We start from the raw sequence: 15,136 nt of genomic DNA on the forward strand, positions 1-15,136 counted from the left end.
GATCCCTCCTGGAAATACATTGAAGAAAGAGGACTTTCTGGGAGCTCACTTCAAGAGCCCATCTCTCCTCATTCAGATGGGCAAGGCATTCCTGGGGCCCCTGAGCCAGCTACAGGTGGCTGACTTTGAGGAGATACGGAGCTATCGAGTGCCACCAGAATCTGTGGTCCAGGTGACCGATGCTCTGTGTGACCTCTTCCACCGTGAAACAGGCTGGGCCAGTGCCAAGCAGCTGTTATGCACTGAGGACTTTTATCAGGTAGGGAATGTGGGGCGCCATGGAGGAGGATAGTGGAGGCATGGAGGGGAGACTTGGCAAGGCTGTGGGGCAAGGTTCAGAGCACCTATGTCTTCCCCCACCCTTCTTAACACACACTCTCCCAGGAGCTGGTGTTCTTCCCTAAGGAGAAGATGACAGACTCAGAGATTATAAAGTTAAACCTAGCTCTGAAAGCTCCAGGCATGAGCGATGCAGCCTTGCGAGCAGTGAGCACACCTGCAGCACGGCTGGCAGCCTGGCTCTGGGCCGTTCTGGACTACGGGCTGGCACGGCGCCGAGGGCTGCCCACGGGCCTGCTGTTGCAGCAGGCGGAGGCGACACTGGCTCGGGAGCAGGCCCGCCTGGGCCAGTACCAGTTCCAGGCCCAGGAGATCCTAGCGTACAGTTTGGCCCTGTCCAAGAAGCTGGAAGATGCCCAGGCTTCCCACAAGCATGTGGCAGAGAAACTCGGTCAGGCTCGGCGTGGCCATCATCACAAGTGGCCCATCAAGGCTGCACTGCTCACGCCCATGCACTCCTGGACTACAGAGCTCCAGGTAGCCAGCCTCTCCTAGGCTGCCCCCTAAAGTTCATTTCTGCACCACAGTCCCACTCCTCTGCTCCTCCCCGTGCCCTCACTGCCTTCCTCTGTCCCACTCTGCCCTCCTTGCCACGCTTTCCTCCACACCCTGCCTTACTCCCTCTCTGCCAGACCCTCTGCCTCTACCCTCCCCGCTGGCCTACACACCCTCCGGTCTTCCCTTCCGCACCAGAAGTTGAAGGGACACTGCACGACTGTGTTCGGAGATGCTGTCTTGTGTTCAGCCGCCATCAGCTACCTGGGTCCCTTCCCACCAATGCGGCGCCAGGAGCTACTCGACAAGTGGCTGGCTCTCTGCAGGGGCTGTGAGGAGCCGCTGAGCCCAGATGACGTGGCACAGGCACTGAAGCAGATGCAGAAATCTGTCATCACGCCACCAAAGAAAGCCCTGCTCTCCACACGCTCTCCCTTCAGCCTTCTGGCCTTGCTGAGCTCTGAATCGGAACAGTTACAGTGGGACCGAGACCTGAAGCCCCAGGCAAAGTCAGCCCGCCTGGAAGGCCTGCTTCTGCGAAGTTACACTCACTACTTCAGTTGCCGTTGGCCCCTGCTGCTTGACCCCAGCAACCAGGCCCTCACCTGGCTGAATCCACTGCCTCTAGAAGAGGCTGGATGCTCGGCCACAGGTCCCACCAAAGACAGAGGTAAAGCCAGGGAGAGTAAACACAGTGCATCTTGGGTGTCTGAGCTGCCCAACACTCTCAGCCACATGTGCTCTTCCCTTTCCTAATGAAGACACTAAATTTTTATGGCCAGGGTATCCCAGATTTCATCAGCCAACACGGTATTTTTTAAAAATATTTATTTATTTATTTTGGCTCTGCCGGGTCTCGGTTGCGGCACGCGGGATCTTTAGTTGCGGCACGCGGGATCTTTAGTTGCAGCACGCAGACTCTTAGCTGCAGCATGCATGCGGGGTCTAGTTCCCTGACCAGGGATCGAACCCGGGCCCCCTGCATTGGGAGCACGGAGTCTTACCCACTGGACCACCAGGGAAGTCCCCAGCCAACATGATATTAATAAATTAGGTCACATTTACATTTGGGGCCCATATTGCAATGATTCTGAATCTACGTGGCTGACCGTGATCCGCATCCTGATCTGCTCAGCACTATTAGAAACTTGAACTACAACTCAGAGCTTTACTACCCAAATTTATCCAATGTTCAGGAATTCTGGGGAAATATTTCTATTGGTCCTGCTTGGATCAGGGACCCATCTGGGTAGAGCATCGGAGGGAGCATTTCCTAGGGGAAGGGAGAGTGTTTATTTCCCAGAAGAAGGGGTTGAGGGTTGTACTGGTAAGAACAATAGACATCTAGAATAGAAGGCGTATAATTAATTTGTCTGTAACACGGGCTCTATAAGCAGACTATCTGGGTCAATTATCTGTCCTTTGCTAGCTGTGTGACCCAGGCAAGGTATTTAACCTCTCTAAGCCCAAGTTTATTTGCCAATAAAATGAGGGTCTTAATTATACCCATCTCATAAATTGTTGTGAGTATTAAGTAAGATAATTCATGAAAAAAGAGTTCACACAGTGCCTAAGACATAATAAGTTCTCAGAAACATTAGTCATGGGCTTCCCTGGTGGCGCAGTGGTTGAGAGTCCGCCTGCCGGTGCAGGGGACACGGGTTCGTGCCCCGGTCCGGGAGGATCCCACATGCCCCAGAGCGGTTGGGCCTGTGAGCCATGGCCGCTGGGCCTGCGCATCCGGAGCCTGCGCTCCGCAACGGGAGAGGCCACAACAGTGAGAGGCCTGAGTACAGCCAAAAAAAAAATATATATATATATATATATATATATATATATAATGCCTCTCCTCAAGAACTCTGCACAACTATACTAGTTGTGGCTCACGGGCTCTAGAGTACAGGCTCAGTAGTTGTGGCGCATGGGCTTAGTTGCTCCACGGCATGTGGGATCTTCCCAGACCGGGGCTTGAACCCGTGTCCCCTGCATTGGCAGGCAGATTCTTAACCACTGCGCCACCAGGGAAGTCCCTGTTTTTTGCTTGTTTGTTTGTTTGTTTTTTGATATTGAGCTATATGAGCTGTTTGTATGTTTTGGATATTAATCCCTTGTTGAAAAGATATATGCACCCCAGTATGCATAGCAGCACTATTTACAATAGACAAGACATGGAAGCAACCTAAATGTCCATCGACAGATAAGGAAGATGTGGGGTGTGTGTGTGTGTGTGTGTGTGTGTGTGTGTGTGTGTGTGTGTGTATATATATATATATATATATATACATGCACAAATAATGCCCTTTGCAGCAACATGGATGGACCTAGAGATTATCATACTAAATGAAGCAAGTCAGACAAAGACATATATGACATCACTTATATGTGGAATCAATAAAAAAACATACAAACTTATTTACAAAACAGAAATAGACATACAGACATAGAAAACAAAGTTATGGTTACCAAAGGGGAAGGAACGGGGAGGATAAATTAGGAGTTTGGGATTAACAGATACACACCACTATATATAAAATAGATAAACAACAAGGACCTACAGTATAGCACAGGGAACTATATTCAATATCTTATAATAACCTATAATAGAAAAGAATCTGAAAAAGAATAAATATATATATACGTATATATGTGTGTGTATATATATATATCTGAATCACTTTGCTGTACACCTGAAACTATCACAACATTGTAAATAAGCTATACTTCAATAAAACAACAAAAACAAACAAAAAACTCCAAAATAGTAAGCCTGGAAGAGCACACAAGTCCCAGATGAGCACCGCAGCCCCAGTGATTTTAGCCTTTTTTTAAAAAAATTAATTATTTATTTTTGGCTGAGTTGAGTCTTTGTTGCTGCACGTGGGCTTTCTCTAGCTGCAGCGAGCGGGGGTTACTCTTTGTTGTAGTGCGCGGGTTTCTCGTTGCGGTGGCTTCTCTTGTTGCAGAGCATGGGCTCTAGGCTCGCGGGCTCTAGAGCACAGGCTCAGTAGTTGTGGCACACGGCCTTAGTTGCTCCGCGGCATGTGGGATCCTCCCAGACCAGGGCTCAAACCTGTGTCCCCTGCACTGGCAGGCGTATTCTTAACCACTGCACCACCAGGATAGCCCGATTTTAGCCATGATTTTAGCCCAGTGTAACTCTGAGCAGAGTGCCTGATCAGGCATCTAAGCTACTGAAGTGAGAGATAATAAATGGGGTGTTGTTTTTAGCTAAGTTTGTGGTAACTTGTTAAGGAATAGGAAATGAACACACCAAACTGTGGACCTGGCAACCTCCACTTGCCCACTTCTTGAACACTTAATATTTTTAAAAATCCTTAAAAAATTTCTTGATAATTAAAAAAATAAGTATTTATCTTTTCCAGATCCTGCAATAGAGGAGGCAAAGGAGAAGGGGGCTGCAGACAGCTGCTGGTCAGCTAGCCACCCGGTGCACAGCACTGTCCATGGCGTGGCTAATGCCACAGTCTATGGCCTTTCTCCTACCAGCTGTTACTTCCAGGCAATGACCTCTATGCTAGTGATGACTCTTGTAGTTGTTAGTGACAGAATTTGCTTAGGCAAAAAGGGAAACGCACTGACTCTTCTAACCAACCTACAGAAAAGCAGAAATGGAGCTGATTTCAGTGGTGACTAGAACCCCTCCCTGGAATTTTAGAGTAGCAATAATGAGAGCTACCCTTTACTGAGTGCTTGGTAGGTACCAGCAAAGTGCTTTGTATGCACTGTTCCATGTCATCTTCACAGTAACCCTATGAGGTACTCACTACTATCAACCCCATTTTGCAGATGACGAAATTGTGTCACAGAGAGCTTAAGTGACTTTCCTAAGGTGTCCTCTCGCAGAACTTCCTTCATCAGCTGGAGCCCTTGGGTGAACGGGGCTCCCCAGGAGCCTGAGTCCCTCCCTGAGAAGAGCCCCTCTTCCTCTTTCTGCCACAGGGAAGGGCTTCAAGAGAAATCAAGGAAAAGAGTCTAAAGAGGAGGACACGGAAGACGAAGATGATGAGAGCGACGAGTGTTACAAGACAAAAGAACAGAAGGCAGGAGAAAGGGGAATCACGGAGAAGAACAAGGAAGAGGAAGCGTCGCAGGAGGAAGAGGAGAAAGAACAGGAGGAGGGGGCGGGGACTGTGACTCAGTCCCCGCCCCCTCCCGAACCCCGAGTCCTCTCAGGCGCTGACCCAGAGCTGGGGCCTCAGCTCCAGGAGGCAGCTGCCGGTGGTGAGAACTCGTCCCCTGCACCCACGTGTCTCCTGTGTCCTCCCCCTACTCTGTGGCCCCACAGGACTCCCAACACCCCAGTCTGACCTCAGCTCCCACCTCTACCCTGGGCACTAACTCAGTGGAAGAGCCCTGAGGGAGCCTTCCCGTCAGCCAGAGGGGAGCAAAATCGGAGCCCGATTTTGTGCATGGGGGTGCCCAGGTGCTGGCGTGGTGGGTAGGGTGTCCTTGCCTCCCCCTCGCAGGCCTGCCGGTGCTACTGACCAACATGGAGCTGGGCCTAGAGTGCCCAGAACTGCAATGGCTACTGCAGCGGGAACAGCTGTGCCCACCCCAGTTGCAGCCTGGCTTCTGTCTCTATCTGAGCACTACCCTTCCCCTCAGTTCTTTGGAAAAAGGTGAGGCCCAGTGGGTAAGTCGCCAGCACAGCTTTGTGGGAACACCAGGGCCTGAGCTTCACTCAGTCTGGCCCAGAGCGGGCTCAGGACCGTAGCAGGGAGCCACACTCCCTGTGCCTCTCACCCCTGGCTCTGCCCCAGGGAAGAGGTTAAGCGTCTCCCATGTGATTCCAAGTGCTAGGCTGTGAATTGCTGAAAGGGCTGAATGTGCTGGACCTGGGCATGAACATGGAAATCCTAGAAGAACAGATGCTGCGTGAAATCTTGTGCACAGAGCGTCCTGAGCTTGAGAGCCACTGGCAGGACCTGAGGATCAGATTCCTGGACGCCTGGGAAGCTGTGAAGGCTGCTGAGGTACTTGGGGGGTCCGGTCTGTGGGCTGGGATGAGCTTTGCAGCGGCCCAGGTGCGGGGGTGGAGATGAGCGCTGCTGATCGGGAGCTACGTGGGAAAGGGCCGGATCCGCGCAACAAGGGACTGTTTGCAGGAGCGGCTGCTGACGATGCTGCTGCTCCAGAACCCAAGGCGTCAGAAACCAGCCAAGTTCCTGCGAGACATGGTGAGGGCCCAGGCAGAGCTGTGTCGGCTGCGTGCCCGTTTCGAGGAGTTAGAAGAGCTGAGGAGGCAGGAGGTGGCATCGTGGGCACCGTATCGGCATGTGGTCTGGCATGGAATGGCCATTATAAAGGCTCTTAGCTCACTGCAGAACCTGCTACCGCTTTTCCGTATGAGTCCAGAGAATTGGCTGGCAGCCACCAAGCGGGCTCTGAACAGCATGAAAGGTGAGATTCATCAGCAGGAAGAACTACCCTGCCATCTGCTGCAGTTAAAAAGACAGCTGACCCACCAGCTACTGGGCAGCACTGCCGCTACACTGGGCCTAACCCAAGTACCCTTGGTGGGTGCCTTGGGTGCTCTGGCTCTGCTGCAAGTGGCAAGGAAGGCACCGGAGCTCGAGAGGCTGGCCCTCTGGCCTGGACTGGCAGCCTCTCCCAGCACAGGCTACAGAAAACCAGACCCAGGTGTGGCTCGACCGGCCTGGCTAGGGCTGAGAGCCTGGCACGAATGTGAGATGTTGGAGGTACTGCCTCCGTATGCTGGGCTGTGTGCATCCCTGGCAGGCCACTCCAGTGCTTGGCAGGCTTACTTGTCACTGTCATCCACAGTGCTGGGTCCTGCACCGGGGCCTGGGACTGACTCATTCAGCCTCCTCCAGAAGCTGATCCTGTGGCGTGTGCTGCGCCCTGAGTGCCTGGCCAGTGCCCTGGCAACCTTCACCACCAGCCTCCTGGGCCGGCCCCTGGATGAAAACCTGCGTGCTCCCACCATACCCTTTGAACACAGTCAGGCTACTCAGCCCACGCTGATTTTGTTGCCACCACCTGGTCACCCCACCGCCACCGTGCACCCCCTGACCGTCATCCAGAAACTGGCTGCCAAACACGAGCAGGTTCGAGCCTGGCCTCTCGGCCACAGAGCCACCGGGCTCTTAGGGCTGGGCTGGGGTGTGGGTCTCCCCTCCCAGCATTCTCATGGATCTTTCTGGATTACTCAGGGACTTTTCAGGTCATCTGTGGCATTACTCTGGGTCCCTTGGGTCACCCTAGGATCCCTTTGAGTTACCCTGCCATTTTGCTGTTGGTCCTCAGGGGCAGAAGCATCTGAAGGTGATAGCTCTGGGCTCTGAAGCCTGGGACCCGGTCTCGGATGTGGTCGGCATTCTCCGCAAGGCTATGCACAGCGGGCACTGGCTGGTGCTGGAGAACTGTCATCTGATGCCTCACTGGCCAAAAGAGCTGCTACAGCCCTTGCTGGGGCCGTTGGCCAGAGCCAAGGGTGGGTTTGCTGCCTAGAGATGGCTTCTAGGACCCTATCCTACACTTGGGCCTGAGCTTGAACTCAGATCTCATGGCTGATCCCCTAATCACCTTTGTATCTGACTCCTAACCCCCTAGCCTCAAGTCTGATCTCTAGGCTTATGTCTGACCCTTTACCCAGCGATTGATCTCAGCCCCATGTCTGACCCCTAGTGGTCTCCGACCTGGAGTTAGAACTGCTTTCTGCTCAACAAGCAAGAGAGAACGTGGCCACTGTCCACAGAGATTTCCGTCTTTGGCTTATTGTGTCTGCAGAGGCTATTGCTTCCTTACCAGGTGAGGAGCTTCCCCCCACAGGCTCTCAGATTGGAGCGGGGAGGTAACTGTATTGTGCTGACTCAGCACTTTCCTTCCTCCCCAGCCGTGCTGACTCTGCACTCCATGCCTATTTTCTGGGACCAGTCCCTGGAGCTGTCCCATGTCTTGGTCGACAGTGTGGAGCTAGTCCAGCAAGGACTCTGTGTGCAACCCCCAACCAGGGTGCTGCCTCTGCTCCTCCTACATGGCCTCCTGCTACACCGGCAGCTCTATGGAATGAAGCTGCAGGCTCACAGGGGGTGCTGGTGAGGGACCCCGCCCATCCTACTCTGTCAGTCACTCAGCAAACACTGAATATTTTTCACATGCTGGGATTCATCTCTGGGGAGCTCCAAAATGTGAGGGCAGGGGGAAGTCAAGGAAGGCTTCTCCAAGGACTTAGGGGTCTCACTTTGAACTGAGTCCTGACAGCAGAGGCAGATCAGGTGGAGATGAGGCCTTTCTGAGCAGAAGGAACTAAGCTTAGCAGGAGAGAGGACTTCAGTGTGGCTGAGGTGGACATGCTGGGGCTTGAGTGGGGAGAGGTGAGGCTTGTGGTAAAGGGCCTTTAAGACCATCACAAGGGACCTGATTGGATCCTGAGGACAGTGGGAAGCCACTGAAGGGTTTTAAGTAGAAGACACATGATCCCATCTGTGTGTTGGAAAGATCACGCTGGTTGCAGCGTGGAGAATGGACCAGATGGGGCAGGGCTGGAGGCAAGCACAATAGTTTTGGGAGGCTCTGGCAGGCTTGAGGAACGAGGTCATGGTATGGGTGGTAGGGACTAGGGTAGTCACAGTGGGGAGAGAGTAAATATGGGGTTAGGAAGAGGGAAGAGTCAAGGAAGGCTCTCAGATTTCTGCCTTGGACAACTGGGTGGGCGGTGTGGGAGGAAATGATGATTTCAGTTGAAAGGAAGTCGTATTTGTGGTGCCAAGTGGCGATGACTAGTGAGCCCTCGTGGGTCTGGAGCTCAGGAGGGAGGTTCGGGCTGGAGAGAAAGATGTGAAAGTCCTCAGCATATAGATGGTTTTGAAAGCCTACTTCCTGCTCTCCACCCCCAGGAGTCAAGGGACGCTGACCCGGATCCTGCAGATCCAAGACCACCTGTGGGCCAGCCTGAGCAATCCCAGTGCTGCCATGCAGGAGCTGGCTGGTGAGACTCCTCCTGTCCCCCATGCAGTCACCAGCCCCCAGGAGAGCCCAGAAAGGGGGAGGGAGGGGAGCACTGAGATGGGGACATAACCTACAACCTTGGTTTGGGAGGTGGTGGAAACTGGAGGGGCTGTAACTGAGGGGCTCTGACCTCATCCTCAGCTTCAGTTTTCTATGGGGGTCCTGTGGGAGACGAGAAGGACAGGGAGGTCCTGAATAGCCTCACGCAAGCCTGCCTGAGCTCCAGCAGCAGGAACCGGGCCCAACCACACACACCCCAGTATCTGCTGGCCACTCTGATGCCCAGCCCGGGTAAGCTGCAGTCAGGTATCTGCGTTGAGGTGGGGAACAGCCCAGTAATACCACCTTGCTCAAGGGAATGTAACAGAGGTACCAAAAAAGGTGTAGAAGGGGGCAATATTCACAGTTACGGGATGATGATGGTTTAAAGTGTCAGAGAAAGGCCTACTCCCTTGGGTCTGGGGTGGGAAGAGACAGTCTTATCTCTCACCCCTCACTCACCTCCACCCCCAAGAACTAGGGGAGCCGGATGCTATGGAAGAGTGCAAGGCCCAGATGCATCTACTGCCCACACCACCTGAACCCCGGACCTGCGGACTGAGTGCTGGCCCCCAGACCTGGCTGCTGCGACGCCAGAGTCGCGCTGTCCTGAGCGCGCTGCAGCGGTGTTCGCCCACTTGGGTTCCGGAGGCCAGCGGAGGCTCCCGGCGCGCCGAAAGGCGGCTGCGGCAGCGCCTGGTGCAAGCCAAGCGGAGGCTGGAGTCACTGCAGGCTCTGCTGACCGAGACCACTCGCCAAGCTGAGTCTGGCGCGGGGTGGGGGGAGCTGGGGCTGAGCGCGCCGCGGCCTCTGGAGGGCTTCCTCAAGATGGAGGTGCTGGAACTGAGCCAGCTGGTGGGCGCGCTGCAACGGGACCTTGATTGCCTGTTGCAGCAGCTGAAGGGCGCGCCCCCGTGTGCCTCCCGGCGCTGTGCCGCGGTGGCTCACGCTCTCTGGACTGGCCGCCTACCCTCGCCTTGGCGACCCCACGCGCCTGCCGGGCCTCAGCCGCCCTGGCACTGGCTGCGACAGCTATCGCGCCGTGGGCAGCTGTTGGTTCGCTACCTGGGTGTGGGGACCCAAGTACCAGAGCGCATCTTTCACCTGTCAGCCTTTTGCCGCCCGCGCCGCCTGCTGCTGTCACTGCGTTGGGAGGCTGCCTTTGCTGGGGTTGACCTGACGAATTTCCCTGGTTGCCAAGGCTCTAGCTCCAGTCAGCTCCCCCATAAACGTCAGGAGCTAAACAGCCCTCTGCACCTCCAGGTATCCTCGTGCTGCCCCTTCGTTTCCAATTCCGCCCCTTGATTACACCTCTTAGTTACCCCACCTTGCCTCTTCTTGGTTTTACTCCCGCTAGCCCCATCTGCTTCTCTAATCCCGCTCCACCACGACCCCCCAGCTTCTCAGCCTTGCCTGACCAGTTTCTGGCGCCCCCAGGTGGTGAACGGCCCAAACCCCAGGGTTCCAGAGGTGGGGCTGCTGCTGACTGGGCTACAGCTCCGGAACGCCGAGTGGGACCCGCTCGCAGGGGCCTTGCAGGACAGTTCTTCCAGTCAGCCCAGCCCTCTGCCTCTGGTCAGAGTCAGCGCCCAGGCCCCGGGGGCCAATGACATGCCACCCCGAGCCGGCCTGGCCGTGTATTCCTGTCCTGTGTACTTGGAAGGGCCCCTCGGCACCACTAGGCTGCACAGCAGGAAGATCCTGATGCACCTGCCCCTGCCCACGAAGCTCAGCCCCACCACCTGTGCCCAACGGAGAGTCCATGTGTGCAGCCCACCGCTGCCCTGAGCCCTCCGCCAAAATAAAGTTGGAGTGCTTTGATGAAAGATTTCTGAGACTTAATAAGGAATGCAGGTGTGTGCCCACTGAAAATGCGACACACTGAGGGGAAAGCACAGTGTACACGACCGAGAGAGGTGGTCTGTTCACAGTGAAGGCAGAAGAGGGTGTGTGCCTGGCGATGGGGAGAGGGGAGTGTGGGTACACTGTGGGGGAGATGGGCCTGGGGTTAGTCCTGTATCCAAGGGGCTAGGCAGATCTCAGGATGGCTAACACACAGGACTTGGAATCCCTACCCAGCTCTCGACTGTGCTCTCAGCTCTTGTGCTAAACCCGCAAGCGATATTTTTAAAGGGAGAACATTAGAACTCAAGAAAATTTCTTCAGGCACTTAGCAGTACTATTGGGAATGCCCCAATCCTGCCCTACTGGTCATCCCCTCCCCCAGAATGGATCCTGAGTGAGTCGTACACACACACACACACACACAAGCGAAATAAGACACAAGGTCATATGTTCATTCAACGATTAGTTATGAGCACTCCTCTGAACGAGGTGCTCTTCCAGGCACTGATGAGGTTGTTCTAATGCCGGGAGACAGATAATAAAAGGCCAACATATAAATGAGTTAAACTTGATGACTTTTAAGTGCTATAAAAAAAAAAGCAGGCTGATGTGTCAGAGAGTGACTAGAGGGGAGCAGTTAATCTAGTTTGGGTGTTCAGGGAAGGCTTGATGAGTATTTGAAAGAGCTATTTGAAGATCTAGGAGGGTTTCAGGTAGAGCCCTCAGCAGATGCAAAGGTGCTGAGGCAGGAACAACCTTGGGGTGTTCAAGGAACAGAACATGTAGCTGGAGCACTGTGAGTGAGGGTCAGAGTAAGCCAAAAGGATGGAAAGGTATAGAAAGGGGCAGATCACTAGAGCCTTTTCATGAGAATGAGCTTGTATTTTTTAAAAGAAGGAATCTATTAGTATTAGTTGGGAAATGAGCTTTATCAAAGATCACTCTGGCTGTTCTATGGTGGGTGGATGGATGGAAGGAAATTCAGAGTAACAAGGAGGAAGATTTGTTTGGAGGCTATTGAAGTAATTCAAGTGAGAGATGATGGAGTTTGGACTAAGGTCATTAACAGTGGAGATGGAGAATTAATGGATTTAGGAAATATTCTGGAGGCAAAGCCAGCAGAACTTGCTGATGGATTGAATGCGAAGAGTGAGGGAAATGGGCAAATCTACCGTAGGATGACTGAGCAACTGGGTGGATCGTGGTGTCACTAACTGAGAGAAATATGAGAGACAGGTTGGAGGTAGGGAATCAGGCGTTCTGCTTTGATACGTTCAGTTATTATCAGTTGCATGATTGCTTGCTACCCCAGGGCAAACCTCTCTGACAAAAGCTGGGTTAGAGTATAGCAGACAACACCAGCTAAAAGCCAACAACAGCTCCTCTCCTTGCCCCCAAGCACCAAATCTTACTAGGTACAACTTACTCCCCTTGCTGTATGATTCGGTACAAGCTACATGGTGGAAGGAAATGCAGACAGAGGTGTATACTGAGCATCAGTGCACAACCTCTTCACAGTCATCCCACTTGCTGGTGACTGTGGTGCAACTGATTTCCTTTAACGAAAGGCTAAGCAAAGAGGCAAAAGCTTTCTCCTTCCTCAGAAACTCTTCCCTTTTCCTTTCCACACTCAACCAGGGACATGCCTACTCCTTCAGGAGAGGAGATTAGAAGAGTATTAAAGAAGTCCTTCTGGATAAATGAACCCTCTGTCCATATTTACCATCAGTACTATTTTCCCCAGTGGGAACAGGGAACAATAGTGATATACGAGTAAAACCATCTGAAATTGGTTAGCACAGAATAGTTTCTACAAATCCACATCCTTCTCTAGGCCAAAATTTATTCTTTTTTGTAACCTAGCATTTCTTTTCTTTTTTTAAATTTCAGCTTTATTGACGCATAATTGACTGCAATTCATTCTTGAATTATGCCCAGCAAATTATTAAACTTAGTCAATCAGAGATTATAAAATAAGTACCAAGTGACAGCACCGCTCAAATACAATGAATGCATGTAAAAATGTTCCAGATTTGACAATTTCACTGTTGAAATTGTCTAGCAGATAAATTAGAATCTCATTAGAGAGAATTCCCTGGCAGTCCAGTGGATAGGACTCAGTGCTTTCACTGCCAGGACCTGGGTTTGATCCCTGGTCGGTGAACTAAGATTCTGCATGCTGCTAGGTGTGGCCAAAAAAAAAAAAAAAAAAAAATTCATTAGGGAAGTAAAGTCTCAATGAAAGGAAGGCGGAAGTAAGACACATGACAAAGGGGAGAAACATGTCCCATCCTGTCTGGACAGATGGGGTGGCAGGGGTGGGGGGGATGGATGAAGGAGTGGAATCAAGGCAGGGAGGACTATGACAAAATCAACCTGATCTGGGACTTTAGCAGTAAACTGAGGTACTGAGGGCAGAGGCTTTTGCCCTCTTCCTTAACTGGGACTTTAGAAGGGAACTGCTCTGCAGCATGGACCTACTGTGGCCCCAAGAGGATAAAGAAGGCAGAGGGACATGGCAAGGAAGAAGTGTCCCTTGATCCCTACATGGTGTGGAAACTGAACAGAGACCTGTCAGGCTCGAGGGAATACGAGGCAGAGAATCACTGGGGTCTGCAGCACCAAACAGAGTTGTTGAGAGGAGGCCAAATTGGCAGGGAGGGGCAAAAGGCCCTGACAGCTGAAAAAGACAAGACCACGAATTCATCAACTTTAGAAGCAAATTCTGGCAGGATGCCCACGGGTGGAACTGGGCCAACCATACCCAGAGAATTCCAGCTTGTGCACACCCAAGAACCAGTATTAGGCCAGGGACCCCTTCCTTCTGACATCAAAATGACACACAAGCCCTCCTGTCTACACCTAGATGCCACTCTGGAGAGGAGCAAAGGTAGAATGCTCAGAATTTGAAATTCTGAGCCTGTATTTCAAAGAGAAAAAATGAAACCTAAAGAGAGTGAAACAAATTGATTTCTAGCCTCTTCTACTATCCAGCAGAGTAGAGAATGGGAGTGAGACTTGTGAGGAAAATCAGATCAGTAATTGAGAAAGGAGCTAAATTTTATTTGCATATCCAAATTTGTGAGGAAATTTGTGACCTGCTCTGTACACTATATGCACTAAGAATCCAAAGACCAAAAATTTCATTCATTAGTGCTCTGCAGCTCACCTGAAACTCTTATTTTTTCAGCTTTTCAGTCTAATTTGAAATCCTCATTCAGAAATAGGATATATAGGAGAAATGTCTGAAATAGAAAAAAAAAGTGCCAGTTCACCCACTAATGCCTAAGATGCCCTGGTAGCTGTAATAGTAGCTATAATAGGTACTATTATTATTCCGTACTACAGATTAGGAAACTGAGATACGATTCAGTCAGTTATTCAAGGTCATAAAGTCAGAGCCAGTTTGTTTTTTACCTTTATTGTCTATACTTTCTTAAAAAAAAATTTAGTCAGGGCTTCCCTGGTGGCACAGTGGTTGAGAGTCTGCCTGCCGATGCAGGGGACACGGGTTCGTGCCCCGGTCCGGGAAGATTCCACATGCCGCGGAGAGGCTGGGCCCGTGAGCCGTGGCCGCTGAGCCTGCTCGTCCAGAGCCTGTTCTCCGCAACGGGAGAGGCCACAGCAGTGAGAGGCCCACGTACCGCAAAAAAAAAAAAAAAAAAAAAAAAAAAAAATTTAATAGTTATTACAACAAAATCATAGCTGGGTCTTATTTTAGGCTAAGTATACTCTTACTCAGGTTTCAAGTTCTTACTCTGCTTGACATACTTTTCTCACTTTGTGAGAGAAAACTGGACCATTTTAGACCATATGACTATGAGCCTGTGCTTGAGAGCCATGCAAGGAATGGCATTTTGAATAAGAGTATTTTTAAACACTTCAGGATGACAAATCCTCTTGGATGGGACCTAAGACAGCACTACTTTATATTGAACTTTTTTCTGCATGATAGTAAACATCCAGCACAGTCGTCACTGGCCCTGAGGATCTGAGCCACTGGTTAGAATGGGGATTCAAGTTCGCCCCACTGAATATGGCTTTCTCTAGGTGTATTTGAGTTGGGGGAAGGAGGCCCCTCTTTGATCTTGGATGAACGATTAGCCCAACCCCAGAGAGTATGGGTCTGCTGGAAGACTGGTTGGTGCCAGCACTGAAGGTAGAGACATGGGCCTTTTGAGTGTTTAGTCTTTTTAGATTGAACAGATTAACCCATTTTGGGAAGCAGATCCTACAGGCCATATGCCAGGTCCTAGAGGAGTCACTTTCAAATCGGTTCTCTCCTTTAATCCTTTTAACAATCCTGCGAGTGTTGTCAACCCCCCCCCATCTTTTTGCACTTTTTAAAATTGAAATATAGCTGATGTACAATATTACATACGTTACAGGTACATAATATAGTGGTTCACAATTTGTAAAGGTCATA

At 51.5% G+C, this 15,136-nt stretch overlaps 2 protein-coding genes across 2 annotated transcripts in view; one reads left to right on the plus strand and one right to left on the minus strand.

Moving 5' to 3' along the window:
• The window catches only part of DNHD1 (dynein heavy chain domain 1), a 68,609-nt gene extending 57,956 nt beyond the window's left edge, over positions 1–10,653 (plus strand). The window contains 14 exon segments of the mRNA XM_073809435.1: positions 77–259; positions 385–816; positions 1,033–1,504; positions 4,795–5,076; positions 5,322–5,474; positions 5,650–5,828; positions 5,961–6,923; positions 7,123–7,309; positions 7,504–7,626; positions 7,712–7,913; positions 8,715–8,806; positions 8,968–9,117; positions 9,341–10,128; positions 10,303–10,653. Coding sequence (XP_073665536.1) covers positions 77–259; positions 385–816; positions 1,033–1,504; positions 4,795–5,076; positions 5,322–5,474; positions 5,650–5,828; positions 5,961–6,923; positions 7,123–7,309; positions 7,504–7,626; positions 7,712–7,913; positions 8,715–8,806; positions 8,968–9,117; positions 9,341–10,128; positions 10,303–10,653 — 4,557 coding nt within the window.
• Positions 7,104–15,136, minus strand: part of RRP8 (ribosomal RNA processing 8) — a 29,873-nt gene continuing 21,840 nt past the window's right edge. The window contains exon 9 of the transcript XR_012333204.1: positions 7,104–14,307. The gene's annotated coding sequence lies outside the window, so the exon portion shown is untranslated. The remainder of the gene's footprint in view (positions 14,308–15,136) is intronic.

The sequence above is a fragment of the Tursiops truncatus genome, chromosome 8, assembly GCF_011762595.2.
Source record: "Tursiops truncatus isolate mTurTru1 chromosome 8, mTurTru1.mat.Y, whole genome shotgun sequence".
In the NCBI taxonomy this organism is placed as follows: Eukaryota; Metazoa; Chordata; class Mammalia; order Artiodactyla; family Delphinidae; genus Tursiops; species Tursiops truncatus.